At 42.8% G+C, this 14633-nt stretch overlaps 1 protein-coding gene across 1 annotated transcript in view; it reads right to left on the bottom strand.

Moving 5' to 3' along the window:
* Positions 1–96: 96 nt before the first annotated feature.
* Positions 97–14633, bottom strand: part of Spata31h1 (SPATA31 subfamily H member 1) — a 31866-nt gene continuing 17329 nt past the window's right edge. The window contains exons 7-9 of the mRNA XM_071601987.1: positions 7613–14401; positions 6857–7369; positions 97–6388 (exon numbers count right to left, since the gene is read on the bottom strand). Of these exons, the coding sequence (XP_071458088.1) occupies positions 198–6388; positions 6857–7369; positions 7613–14401 (13493 nt within the window). The 3' untranslated portion in view covers positions 97–197. The remainder of the gene's footprint in view (positions 6389–6856; positions 7370–7612; positions 14402–14633) is intronic.

Raw genomic sequence — 14633 nt, 5'->3', positions numbered from 1 at the left:
AATTATTGCCCCTTTATTGATCTTAGAGAAATTACAGACTCATTCTCTGTCCCCCTCCCCCAGGTAGAGAGATCAAGCAGCCCTTTCATTGCTGAGGGTGCAGGAATTGGAGGCAGTGGCTGAGCAGGAAAGAAGCCAGGAAAGGGTGAAAATTTAAGGAAGACGATTTATAACAGGGGCAGAGCTCTCCTCATCTACTAGCTTCGGGCCTCCAAACTCGTCTTGCTTTTGAAGTTCTCGTTTTGGTCTGCGGGAGGCATGGCTGAGTAATTCTTGGAATCTTTAGACAAACTATGTCTGGGCCTCTCCTTAGGGGAGCTGTGCTTGAGCCTCTCCTTGGGGAGATTCTGATGGATTCCCTCAGTGTGGCTGCTGTGTCTCCTCTCAGAGTGGCTGCGGTGTCTCCTCCCAGAGTGACCGCGGTGTCTCCTCCCAGAGTGACCGCGGTGTCTCCTCCCAGAGTGACCACGGTGTCTTCTCTGAGAATGACTGCGGTGTCTCCTCTTGGAATGACGACGTTGACTTCTCTCAGAGGGACGGTGACAGGTCCTGTCAGTGGTACTGTGATCACTTCTCTCAGGGTGGCGATACTGGCTCCTCTCAGGGGGCCTGTGTTGCCTCATCTCAAAGTGACTGTGATGGGTTCTCCCAGAAGGACTGTGTCCTCTTATCTCAGGGGGACTGCCAAAGGATATCTTAGAGAAATTACCACGGCTCCTCTCGCAGGGACTGCGACGACGGCTCCTCTCGGAGGGACTGCGAGGGCTCCTCCCTGAGGGACTGCGAGAGCTCCTCTCTGAGGGACTGCGACGTCTTCTCTCTGAGGGACTGCGAGGACTGCGACGGCCCCTCTCTGTGGCACTGCGACGGCTCCTCTCTGAGGGACTGCGAGGGCTCCTTTCTGAGGTACTTCGACGGCTCCTCTCTGTGGGACTGCGAAGTCTCCTCTCTGAGGGACTGCGACACCTCTTCTCTGAGGGACTGCGACACCTCTTCTCTGAGGGACTGTGACGTTTTCTCTCTGAGGAACTGCGATGGCTCCTGGGTGAGGTACTTTGACGGCTCCTCTCTGAGGTACTTCGACGGCTCCTCTCTGAGGTACTGAGATGACTCCTCTCTGAGGTACTGCGACGGCTCCTCTCTGAGGTACTGCGACGGCTCCTCTCTGAGGTACTGGGATGGCTCCTCTCTGAGGTACTGCGACGGCTCCTCTCTGAGGGAGTGCGATGACTCCTCTCTGAGGTACTTCGAGGTCTCTCTAAGGAACTGTGATGTTTTCTCCCTGAGGGTCTGCGATGGCTCCTCTCTGAAGGTCTATGCTGCTTTCTCTCTGAAGGACTGCAAATGCTCCTCTCTGAGGGACTGGGACGGCTCCTCTCTGAGGGACTGGGACATACCACCTCTGAGGGACTGACATGGTTCTTCTCTGAGGGACTGTGAGGTGGCCTCTCTGAGGAGCTTTGATGACTCCCGTCTAAGAGACTGTGACGTCTCCTCTCTGGGGCATCGTGATGGCTCCTCTTCGAGGGACTGCGATGTGTCCCCTCTGAGAGTCCCTGATGGCTCCTCTCAGAGACACTGGAAAGGGTTCTGTCCGAAGGGCTGCGCTGGCTCTTCTCAGGGGCGTTCCGCAGGGTTCTGTCCCCCTGGTGGCAGCTGGCCTCCTTGTGAGGGCCTTTCCCGTTATGGTAACTGTGCGCGTTTCTCTTCACCTGAAGTCCGCTTTCGGATTTGAGCAAATTCTTCGACTTCTGACTGGAAATTTCATCTTTATGGAGGGTTTTCTTGGCACTGCTGCTGCTGTCATTTTGAACTACACCCAAAGTCTGCCTGACAGTAACAGTTTGTAAAGTGACCTCTCTTTGGGACACTGTGGGCTTGGGCAGTTGGAGAGGTCTGGATTGGCAAGGGCTCTCTGTTTGTGGCTGTTGAGCTGATTTGCTTTGGTTTGTGTCCTCCAACAATATGTCCTCCTTCTTAGTGCTTGGACTAGGTGGCCTTTGCTTGACAACTGGTGTCCTCTCTCCTTTTTTATCTTTTGGTAAACAGTAGTCCCTGGCTTTTTGTTTTGAATCATAGCTTTTGCTTGACCACAAATCATCTGGCCTGCTCCTGTCCTCAGGCTTCTGTCCAAAAGAAGCTATCATTCTGCATGCTGTTTGGAATGCCTGATTGAGGCCCTGAAAGAGCAGTCGCAGGAACTTGGGCTGGGGGGATTTCTTAATTGGTCTTTTTAAGGAAGCAGAACTTGTATGAGCTACTACAGTCCTCTTTCTTTTTAAAGGGGCTGGGGATTCCTTAGAGGGACTCTGTATTGTGGTTCCACTGTTTGTGTTTGGTGTTCCTTTGTTGATTCTCTTCACTGGAAATTTTGAATCCCAGGTTTTTTTGGTTCTCACTCGAGCCCATGTTTCATCCTGATAGCAGCTTACAGAGTCACTCTCTGATAGGGAGTGCACATGAGACAATTCATAATGCCCAAACTCTCCAATTTCTGTCTTTCCTACTAGACCAGGGCTACCCCATTGCCTTTGTTTGCTATAGACTTGTACAGGAGCAGGGGACTGGAAAGCTCTAGACTGGAAATCTCTCGTGGGAGTAGGATTCTTAGAAACTGGAGTGTAAATTTTAGCTTTCCTTTTTGATGGTGCTATAGGACTATTTGGTGTCATGGGTCTGCTTCTTCCATGATACTTTGAAACTTGGGATCTTTTTCCAGTCCGCAACCTAAAGCCAAGATGCAACCGAATCTCACCATGGCCTTCAGGAGTACTTACAAGGTGGATCTGTGGATAGATAAGAAGATAAGGCCCAAAAGTGGTATGTATTTTATGACAGCAATTAAATCCTAAACATCGGCCACACTGTAGACAGATAGGGTATTTTAGGACAAGACCTGAAGCTAGAGGTGGAGGCACATTGGGGGGTATTTGACTCCTTAAGAGTTTTGCTGCTATTTTTAGCTGCAGTTCTTGTAGCAATTGAAACTGTTCTGAAAAGTCAGTCTTGACTGGAGAAAGATAACTTGGCTTGAAGGAGTGTTGGGACTTAAAAATTCTTCTCTGTGAATCACTCTGTGTGTTTTCACTCTCTTCCTGGGAAATAGGATCCTCCCTATTATAATATATCTTGATAGAAGACTCTGACTTTGCTAGGGCAGGAAGCTGGCCCTCGGCACATAAGATAGGCATATGCTGAGTGACTTCCTGGGATATATTACTGAGCTTTGAATCTGTTTTCTTTGTGCCCAATCTGGTCCCAGAGTATTGCCGTATTATGGAAGCCATGGAGCCACGTGTCCACATCCTTAGAGTCCCTCTTTGATCAGGACCGTGGCATAAAGTATGTCTCTGAATGTAACTTTTGACCACTGAAGGCTGTGAAATAGTACATGGACCATTCTCTAGCAAGCTCTGGGAAAATTCCATCAGTTCAGCTGGAACCCCAAATAAATTCTGAATAGACTTACAGATATCTGTAGTGGCTCTTTCTGCTAAACATATTCGAGAACAAAGCTTCTTTTCCATAGTCGTCCCCAAGACATTCCCTAGCATTAGCATAGCAGAGAGATATTTTCTAGGTAGTCGCTGCCTATTAACATGATTCTCCCAGACATTCTGTTGTCTGCCCAAGAAAGGCCGAGCAGAACCTCTTTGAGACCCTGATCTTCCCTGGAAAGTCCCAGATGGTGATCTCCGGCTTCGTGATGGATGTTGGCAATGGTTCTGGAGTGAGTCCTCTGACTTCTCCATCTGCTTCTTCTTAGTTTTATTCTTAGATGTAATATCCACTCCCACAGTCTCAGGATGTGGGGTTTCCACAATGTCCACTGTATTATCAGAGGGTTCATTTTGAAGGTCCCAGAGAAGAGATGATGACTGCATCATAACAGAGTCAGAATAGGACTCTTCAGGCTGCAAAATATATGTCCCAAGGTTCTTCATATCCAAAGCTCTTGATACTTCTGAGATCCCAGAACCCCAAAGGCTTCCTAATTCAGATGTTTTGACAGAACTTGAAATGAGTGGGGTTGAAGAGCTGTTTAGGGACTCTAAGAAAAAATCACTTACTTGTGACTCTTCTTCTGACATTGATTCCTTAGAGTCCCAATTTTGACACATCTGTCCTTGATTCAAATCCTCAGATTTCATAACTTTAGGAGACTCTGTTTTTATCTCTGTGGATTTTGCAGGCGTCAACTTTTGCTCATGATTCAATATTGTTGGTTCCTCAAATGGAGATGTTTGTTTTGAGGCTAATTCTGCAGACATCACTCGAATACTTGGCCTGGGAGTTAATTTTACAGGTTGTGCCAGTTCTTGAAGATATGGCATTGGGACTAAATCCAAATAATCCATTACATAAATCTCTGATCCCCTGGCTACTCCTATTGTGCCTACAACCTGAGGAACTGGTCCTGGTGCTAATTCCTCAGATTTTACAATTTGATACAATGGCCCTGGGGTTAACACAGTCTTTTCCAAAATTTGATGTGTTGGCTCTGTGATTAATTCCTTATATTTCATATTCTGTAACCATGGGCTTGAGATCAACTCTGAAGATCTTACATCTTGATGTTTTGGAGTCAACTCAATATTTTCTGCCATTTGAGGTTTTGGCCCTGGTGTTGCCACAGACTCCGCAAGTTGAAGTGGTGGCCTAGGGGTCACTTTCACAGATTCAACAACTTTGCGGGGAGCTGCTGGCATCACCCCTACTGACTGAGCAACTTGAATCTGTGATGTGACTTGATCCAGTGGTTTTGGACTAATCTTCTTACCTTTTATAATTTGACTCGGTGGTCCTGCTGGAGCTATCCCTGAATTTTTCCTTCTTTGATTCTGTGACTTTGTTAGCCCAATTGATACCTTATCTTGCTGCCATGTCTCAGAGTTGAGCTCTATAGATTCTGCATGTCCCACAACTTGACTTTTTTGCTTTGGAGCCAACTTTAAAGATTCCTCCATTTCCAGTGATGGCTTAGAGATCAGAGTTACAGATTCTGGGACTTTATCTCCTAACCCTAATGTTATTCCTAAAGATCCCACATGATGTTGTGACTTTGGGGTCAATTCCATAGGTTCCTCAGAAGTAAGCTCCACAGATTCAGGACCTTGAATGTGTCCTAGCCATGGTGTCATCCCTGAAGCAGAATCTGGGACATGATATGATGGCTTTGGCAATGATATTTCAGTTTTTTCCCTTTGCATTCTTTTCTCAGAGATTATCCCCACAGGTTCTAAGGTTTGAGGATAGTGATTTGGAGATTTCTCAGCATATCCAGTAGTTTGACTTATTGTCTTTGGGGTTGTTCCAAGAAATTCTTTCCCTTGCAACCTTGCTTCACAGATCAACCCTATATCTTCTGTAGCATGATGCTTGAATTCTTGGATCATTCCTTCAGGTTCTATAACTTGCTGTAATGGTTTTATATATAACTCCCCCAAATCCTTAACTTGAGGCCATGATTGAGAGAGCATCCCCAGAGTTTCTGGGATTTGGTAGCTTTTCTCTGAGGTTAATTTTAAGGATCTTGAGCCTTGATCCCTTAGCACCGAAGCCAGATCAACAGATTCTGGTACTTGAAGATCTAGCTGTAGAGGCATTTCTGAAAATTCTGTGGCTTTATCTGTTGGCTTTGAGATCAGTCCCACATATTTCTCCACAGTTTCTGTGTCTTTTTGTGCCAACTCTTGTGTCATTTCTGAAGATTCTGGGGCTTGGTAAATTGATATTGAATTAAAATTCACAGTTGTAGGGACTTGCTGCTTTGGCTTTGGGATCATCTCTGAATATTCTACAATCTGTTTCCCTGGGCCAGAGATAACTTCAGAGGATTCTGTGGTTTGATCACTTCTTGGAGTTTGGTTACCAGATTTCTGTTTTTGAGGCAGTGACTTTGGTGCTAACTCCACAGATTTTACAGTTTGCTGCAGAGACACTGAAGACAATTTCAGATGTTTTATACTTTGCAACTTTGGCTCTGGAGTAAACTCCAAAGTTTTCACATCTTGTTGCTGTGATTCAGGAAACAAATTTGAAAATTTGACACTAGCCAATGCTGGTCCTGTTAGAAACTCACTATTTGGTTTTGGTGTCAACATCACTGATTTTACACCTAAACTCAACTCTTGGCAGTCCATATCTTCATATTGCTGGGACCTTGGCCTCAGATTCACAGGTTTTACATTTTGAAAACCTGAGTTCGGTGTGAAGATCACAGATTTAACACATTGAGAACTGAGGCATGATGTCAACCCTAAAGAATTTACACTTTGAAGTTGTGGCCCTGGTTTCCACTCCAGAGATGTCATAGCCTGACAATATGGCTTTGGTGCAAACATATTGTGATGCTTGAGGTGTAAAGGCAACTTCTCAGAATTCATACCTTGAGGATGTGACTCTGTGTTTAATTCCACAGATTTCACTCTTTGAAAACGTGGTTCTACCGCATATACCCCATATTCCAAGTCCTGCAGCCCAGGGCCTGAAATCAATTTTACAGAATTCTCGCCAAAAGGCAATGGCTGTTTACTCATCTCTGTAGACTGTACATCTGTATGCAGGTGTAAAGATTGCATACCATTTAACTGAGGACCCAAAGTGAACAGAGATTGTACAACTTGCTGCCCTGACTCAAGTTGGTTCTCCGAAAATTGAAACTTTGTTTCTGCAGTTAACTCAGATGATTTCATACTTTGCAAGTAGGGCCCAGAGTTGAACAAAACAGATTTTGTACCTTGAGATTCTGACCCAAGATTCAGTTCAGAGGGCTTCATGGTTTGCACCTGTGGCCCTGGACTAAACTTAAAATTTATGCATTCAAATTCTGAATTCAAGTTGGAAGAATTTGTACCTTGAAGTTGAAGATCAGAGTTGAACTCCATTGGTATCACATTTTGGAACTTTGTCCCTGAAGTCAATTCACATTTTATATCTTGTACATGTTGTACAGAGTTGAATACAACAGATTCTATGCCTTGTTGCTCTGGCCCTAGGTGAAATTCAGATTTCATACTTGGAATTTTTATTCCTGAAGTCAATTCAAAAGTTGTAATATCTTGCAATACTGGCCCATGTTTGTATTCCATGGACTTTATAAATTCTAATTTTGGCTCTGAATTCAATTTAGAAGAATTTACACAGTGTACATGTGGTCCAGGGCTGCATTCCATAGGTGCTAAACCTAGAAATTTTGACCCTGGAGTCAGTTCAGATTTCAACCTTGACCCTGGAGTCAGTTCAGATTTCAAATCCTGTGAATGTAGTCCAGAGTTAACTATCATAGTTTTTTCCCTCTCTAAATTCAACTCACAAGGCTTTATACCTTGAAATTTTGCAATTGGAGTTAACTCAGAAGATTTTACACCTTGAAAATGTGGTCCAGGGTGGCACCCAATAGAATTTACAAACTGAGGTTTGGACCCTGGAACAGATGAAGAGTTCACACCTTGAAAATGTGGCCCAGGATGGCACCCAGTAGAATTTTCACACTGGGGTTTGGGCTCTGGAAGAGATGCAGAATTCACACCTTGAAAATGTGGCCCAGGGTGGCACCCAGTAGAATTTTCACACTGAAGTTTGGGTCCTGGAATGGATGCAGAATTCACACCTTGAAAATGTGGCCCAGGGTGGCACCCAATAGAATTTACACACTGAGGTTTGGGCCCTGGAATAGAAGAAGAGTTCACACCTTGAAAATGTGGCCCAGGGTGGCACCCAATAGAATTTTCACACTGGGGTTTGGGCTCTGGAAGGGATGCAGAATTCACACCTTGAAAATGTGGCCCAGGGTGGCACCCAGTAGAATTTTCACACTGGGGTTTGGGCTTTGGAAGGGATACAGAATTCACACCTTGAAAATGTGGTTCAAAGCAGAACATCTGAGATTTTACTCCTTGAAGCTCTGACCCAGGTATAAATTCAAAAGATTTTGAACTTTCTAACTGTGGCCCAGTGTCAAATGCCATAAAATTTTTATACTGAGTCTGTGACCCTTGATTCAGTTCTGAAGATTCCTCACCTTTCAATTTAAGCTTATGCTTGAATTTCTGAGATTGCTCATCTGGGGTAGAAGGTTTTACCCCTTGCAAATGTGGCTCATGATTGAAAACCATAAAATTTACACTTTGAAACTGTGGCCATTGACTCAATTTATGAGATTTCTCATCTTTTGGCTGATTTCCGGTACTGAATTCAGAAGATACCACACTATGAATCTTTGATTCCAATGGCAGTTCAGAGTGTTTTACAACCTGTAATTCTGAGCCATGGTTGACCTCTATTGGAAGGTTTATGGAATCAGATTTCACACCTTGGAGCTTTACTCCTGGGTTAAATTCCATAGATTTCATACATGGTGTCAACCTGGATAATTCCTTATTTTGGAACTGTGGGAATGAGTTGAACCCCAAAGATTTCCTATCTTGTACCTTACTTAGACACAATTCAAGAGATTTCACATCTTGCCACAGTGGCTGAGGAATTAATCCCACAGATTTCTCTTTTTGAAGCTTTGACCCTGGGATCACTTCAGAAGATTTCACACCCTGTAAGTATGGTCCAGAACTGAACCCTCTACATTTAATATCTTGAAGTTTTGTCCCCGGGATCAGCTTAGAAAATTTCACATCTTGCAACTGGGGGCCTGAGTTGAATTTCACAGATTCCTCGCCTTGAAGCTTTGCTTCTGGTATTAACTCAGATGTCACACCTTGTAACTTTGAACCATGGTCAAACTCCACAGACTTCACATCTTGAAATTCCATCCCTTCAGTCAACTCAGAAGATTTTTCACCTTGTATTTGTGATCCAGAGTTGAAGTCCACTGATTGAACAACTTGAAATTGTGTCCCTGGTATCATCTCAGAAGATTTTATACTTTTAAGGAATTTTCTAGAACTGAACTCCACAGATTTTATACCTCCAAGTTTTATACCCATGATCAGCTCAGAAGATTTCATATCTTGTAACTGGGGGTCTGAGTCTAGTGCTACAGATTTCATACCTAGAAGCTTCCTCCCCAGGGTCAAATCAGATTTCTCACTTTTCAACTTTGGAGTGGATTTGAATTCTACAGATTTCACATCTTGAAGCTTTCTCCCTGTGATCATTTCAGAAGATTTCATGCCTCGTAAGTGTGGTCTGGAACTGAAATTCATAGATTTTACATCTTGAAGCTTTATTCCTGTGATCAATTTAGAAGATTTCACATCTTGCAACTGTGGGCCCAAGTTCAACTCCACCCATTTTACTTCTTGAGGTTTTGTCCTCAGTATTGGCTCATTAGATTTTAGACCTTGCAAACGTGACCTAGGTTTGGAGTCTATAGCTTTGACACCTTGAATCTTGGTTCTCTCTGTCAAATCAGAATATGGTATACCTTTCAACTGTGAACTAGGGCTTAACTCAGTACCTTTCATATATTGGGACTTTGTCTCAGGTGTCAACTTAGAACATTTTACACTCTGCCTCTGGGGCCCAGAGTTGAATTCCTCAGATTTCATACCTTGAGGCTTTGTCTGAAGAGCCAATTCTGATGATTTCATACTTTTCAAGTGTATTACAGAGTTCAACTCTACAAGTTTATCATTTTGTAATTGTGGCCCTTGACATTTTATCTCTGATCTCACCCCTGAAAGTTGTGGCTCTTGTGTATACACTAGAGACTTCGCACCTTGAGGTTCTGTTCCTGGGGATGACTCCAAGGGTTTCACTTCCTGCAGCTGTCCTGAGGTCAACTCTGAAGATTTTAAACTTTGCAAATGAAGGCCAGATTTGAACACCATTGATTTTATATCACAGAGTTTTAACCTTGAGGTTGGGTCACGTGATTTTGTACTTTTCAACTGCAGCTCAGATCTCAAATCAATAGATTTGAAGTCTTGAGGCTGATACTCCTGGAGTGATTCCAAAGGTTGTATACTTCTGAGCTTTGACCTTTGAGTCAAATCAGATGTTTTCACATCTCTTAACTGTATTGAAGATTTTGACTCTAGAGCTGTGACACTCTGAGATTGTGACTCAAGATTTACCACAGATTTCATATTTTGGAATTCAGATATTGGAATCCACTGAACACACTTATTACTTCCAAGCTGTGTCCCTTGGTCTAACTCCACAGCTTTCACACCTTGAAGCTGTGGCTCTGAGGTTGAAAATTTTTTTCCTTTTTGCAGCTCTAGTCCTGGGGACAACTCAGGAGTTTTCAGACACTGACCATGAGGCCCAAGGTTAAAGTCCATAGATTTTGCACCTTGAAGTTTTGGCCTTAGAGTTAGTTCACATACTTTTGTACTTTTCAAGTCTATGGAAGTTTTCAATCCTGCAGATTTAACATGTTGAGATAGTGGCCCAAGATTTAATCTTACAGCTTTCAGGCCTTGGAACTCAGGTACTGGTATCCACTGCACAGATTTCCTACTTCTAAGCTGTGGCCTTTGGTGTATTTCCCCAGTTTTCACACCTTGAAGCTGTGGCTCTGAGGTTGATGCAAAAATTTTCCTTTTTTGTACCTCTGGTCCTGGAGTCAGTGTAGAGGTTTTTATACACTGCAACTGTGGCTCATGATTAAGCTCCACAGATTTTGCTCCTTGAAATTTTGGCCCTATAGACAATTCAGATGGCATCACTTCTGAAGTTTTTAATTCTTCAGGTTTGACACTTTGATATTGTGACCCAAAGTTTAATTCTACAGATTTCACACCTTGGTACTCTGGTTCTGGTATCCAGTTAATATATTTTATACTTTCAGACTGCAGCTCTTTGTCTAACTCCACAATTTTCGCATCTTGAAGCAGTGGCTCTAAAGTTGACTCCAAGGGTTTCACTTGGTATAACTGTGGTCCTGGGGTCAACTTGGAAGATTTTATACTTTGCAGCTGAGGTTCACATTTGAACTCTCTCTCTTTTACATCTTGAATAATTGGTTCTGGAGCCAGTTCAAATGATTTTGTATCTTTCAGTGGTAGCTCGGAGTTGAGGTCTAGAGATTTTATACCTTTAGATTTGGGCCCTTTTAAATTCAAAGATATTATACTTTCTGACTCAGATCCCCTTTTTGGTTGCTCTAAATCCACACATGTTCTCTCCAATGAATTTACAAATATCTGGTCATCCTGCTCAGGCTCAAGAGTTAAATCCACAGGTGCCATCCCTTGAAACTGTTGCCTTGTGGCTAAGTCCACAGATTTTACTTCTTGAACTCCTTCTCTTCTGGTTACATTCACCTGCCTTTTTACTGTTGGAGTCAACTTCACAGATTTTTCATATTGCAGCTGTGAATCTGGAGTCTCCTCTACAAATTTAAAATTTTGTATCTTAAAACATGGAGTAATTTCCACAAATTTGGAATCTTGCATTTGTGGCTCTAAAGCCAATTCCTTAGGCTTAATACCTTGCAGTTCAGGTTGTTGAGAAATCTCCATAGATTTAACACCTTGAAGCAATGGCTCAGGTACAAAAGCCACAGAATTCTCATCTTGCATCTTTGAGCCATGTTTTGATTCCATAGCTTTTATATCTTGATTCTGTATACCTGGGACCAACTCCACAGTTTTCAAATCTTGAATTTTTGAACCTGGAGTCAACTCCATGGATTTCACATCTTCAACCTTGCAATAAGGGGCAAATTCCACAGAGTTGAAATCTTTTGTCTGTGGTCCCAAGGTTATCTTTATGGGTTTCACACCTTCCTTTTGAGAACTTGGAGTTATCTCCATAGATTTTATACCTTCCTGACATGGTTCTGGCATTAAGACCACAGAATTTATATTTTCCAACTGTGGTCCTGAAGGTAGTAATGCAGATCTTAAAACCTGAATCTTTGAAGCTAGGGTGAGCTCCTTAGGTTTCACACTTTCTGCCTGTGGCCCTGGAGTTAACACCATAGATTTGACTTTTCCCAGCTCTGGCTTTGGTGTTAACTGCACAGATTTTGTATTTCCCAAATGTGGCCCTGGGACTAGTTCCACAGATATCTTATCTTCTAGCTGTGTTTCTGGGATTGGTTTCTCAGATTTTAAGTCTTGAAGCTTTGAGACTGGAGTCTGTTCCACAGGTTTTACATTTTCCAACTGTGGTACTTGGACTAATTCAGATTTTATACCTTGTGACTGTAGTCTTCTGGCCAACTCATAATGGTTTACACTTGATAACAGCATCCTAGGAATCAACTCCATAAATTCTACATATGCTATTTGTGGCTCTGGGACTAATTTATAAGAAATTTCACCTTCAAAGTGTGGCACTTGGTTCATTGTTACGTATTTTACATCTTGAAGCAGTGGTTCTGGTACTAACAACTCTGGTTTAGACCCTTGCCTCTCTGGCTGTGAGGTGAACTCCAAAATTTGCCCACCTTGAGGCTGTGGCCCTGAGATTAACTGTGAAGATTTCACTCTTTGAGGTTGAGTTCCTGATGTTGTATCCAAAAATTTAACATCTTGTAGGCATGGCCCTATGTTAAGCCCAACCTGTTTAATGTCTTGAAGCCCTGAAGACACATTTGCTAATTTGTAATCAGGCAGCCCTAACTCTGGAGTCATTTCAATCATTGACCCTGGGGTTTGCTTCCCAAATTTGACACCTTGAAGTTTTGGCCCTGAGGTCAATCCAGAAAATTTGGCATCTTGCTGCCATAGCTCTAGATTTTCTTCCTCAGGTTTTTCACTTTGTAGTTTTGAGGTCAATATCATAGATTTCATTCTGTAAAACTGTGATCCTTCAGTAGACATAACAGATTTCATATCCTCAACCTGTGGCTGTTGGCTTAACTGCAAAGATGATTCTGGTACAAACCCTAGAAAATTTATATCTTGAAGCTCATCCCTTGGTATAAACTGTATACGTTTGAAACTTTGATGCTTTGGCTCAGGGATCAAATCAGAAAATTTGACATCTTGCAAGCTTGGTCCTGGGCTTAGTTCCACAGATTTCACACCTTGAGGCTGTGGTTCTGGAATCAGTGGTACTGATTTGACACTTTGATGCTTTGTCCCTGTGATAAAATCTGACAATTTGATTTCTTGTACTGGGGAACCTGGGGTCATTTCATCAGATTTCACACCATAATGTGGGGCCCCTGAGAGTAAATCCATAGGTTCTTCTTGAAGAAGTGTATCTGGAGATAAGTTGGAAAATCTAACACTTTGCAACTGTGGACCTGGAGTCAATCCAGAAGATTTGACACTTGGCTGCCATGGGCCTAGATTTAAATATGCAGATTTCACACTGTGTTTCTGTGCCCCCTTAGTCAATTCCTCCAATAATATACCTTGTATCCCTGGCTCTGGTTTTGGCTTCTCAGATTCTGCCACTCTGGTAGTTGACTGTTGGACTGAATACACACATTTTGCACCTTTCCACTGAGACTCTGGATCAATTTGCCTAGACTTTACTCCCTGGAGTTGTGGCCCTGAGATCAAATCTCTAAGATATGGTTTTGTTCCTGTAATTGAAGTTTTAGATCCAACCACTAGTGGGGGTGGCTCAGAATTTAATTTAACAGATTTCAAATTTTGTGGTAATGACCCTGATTTTTCATAGTGTATTTCTGATCCTAGAGTCAACCCCAGAGAATATAGTTCTGGGACAGCCCTCTGGGTCTTATCATCTTGAGAGAATACCAACCCCATGGTTTCTGCATCTTCAGATTCTGCCTTTAAGGGTATCTCTGACAATTTGGTAACTTCTGAATGTGATTTTGTATTTAGAGGAACAAATTTCCTACCTTGGGATTGTGGCTCTGGGGTCAACACCTTTGATTTTACATTTTGCACCTCTGATCCTGGTATCAAGTCCAGAGATTGTTTTATTGTGTGTTGTGGTTCTGGAGTCTCCTCCATCACTTTTACAAGTTGGAACACAGTCTTACAAGTGTCTTTGAATGATGTTGGACTCATCTTCATAGATTCTGTTAATGGCACTGGGGTAATTTCTAAATATGGTTGTGTCAACCCAACAGATTCTCCTACCTGGTGACAAATGTCAGAGGTAAGTTTTACCTTTGTGCCTTGATGTTCTGGCTCTGGGGTCATTCCTAAATATTCTGAGACTTGATGCCATGGAGTCAATCTTTCAGGCTCTAGGGCTTGATAATTTGGTTTGAGGTTCAACTCTACAGATTTCACTGCTTGAAGTTGTATACCTGGGATCACTTCCCCAAATTTCACACTTTGCACTTGTGACTCAGGAATTACTCTTCTATATTCTACCATTTGGGGAGTTTTTACATCTTTAGACAATGCTACTGGGGCTGTCTTCTCAGAGCTGATATTTTGTACTGATGGTTTTGGGGTCAGCTCCATAGATTTTATATCTTCCAGTGGTGTCTTTAGGGTCAATTCCACAGTTTTTGTATCTTTAAACTCTGGTGGTAGGTCCAAATGAGCATAATCTCTATCTTGAAACTGTGAATGGGGGCTCAAATCTATCGATCTCCTACTTATCAACTGTGGTGCTAGGGTTAATTCAGCAGATTTTACACTTTGCAGTTGTGGTCCTAGAGCGAGTTGGATAGATTCCATATCTTGAGGCAGAGACTCTAGGGCTGACTGCATAGATTTCTCACCTTGTTGCAGCTGTGGTATGGAGGTTAACTCTTCAGATTTTATACTCTGCCATTGACACTCTGG

The sequence above is a fragment of the Marmota flaviventris genome, chromosome 14, assembly GCF_047511675.1.
Source record: "Marmota flaviventris isolate mMarFla1 chromosome 14, mMarFla1.hap1, whole genome shotgun sequence".
Classification (NCBI taxonomy): Eukaryota; Metazoa; Chordata; class Mammalia; order Rodentia; family Sciuridae; genus Marmota; species Marmota flaviventris.
The sequence above is the reverse complement of the archived record's forward strand: the minus strand, read 5'-3'. Positions and strand labels throughout refer to the sequence as shown.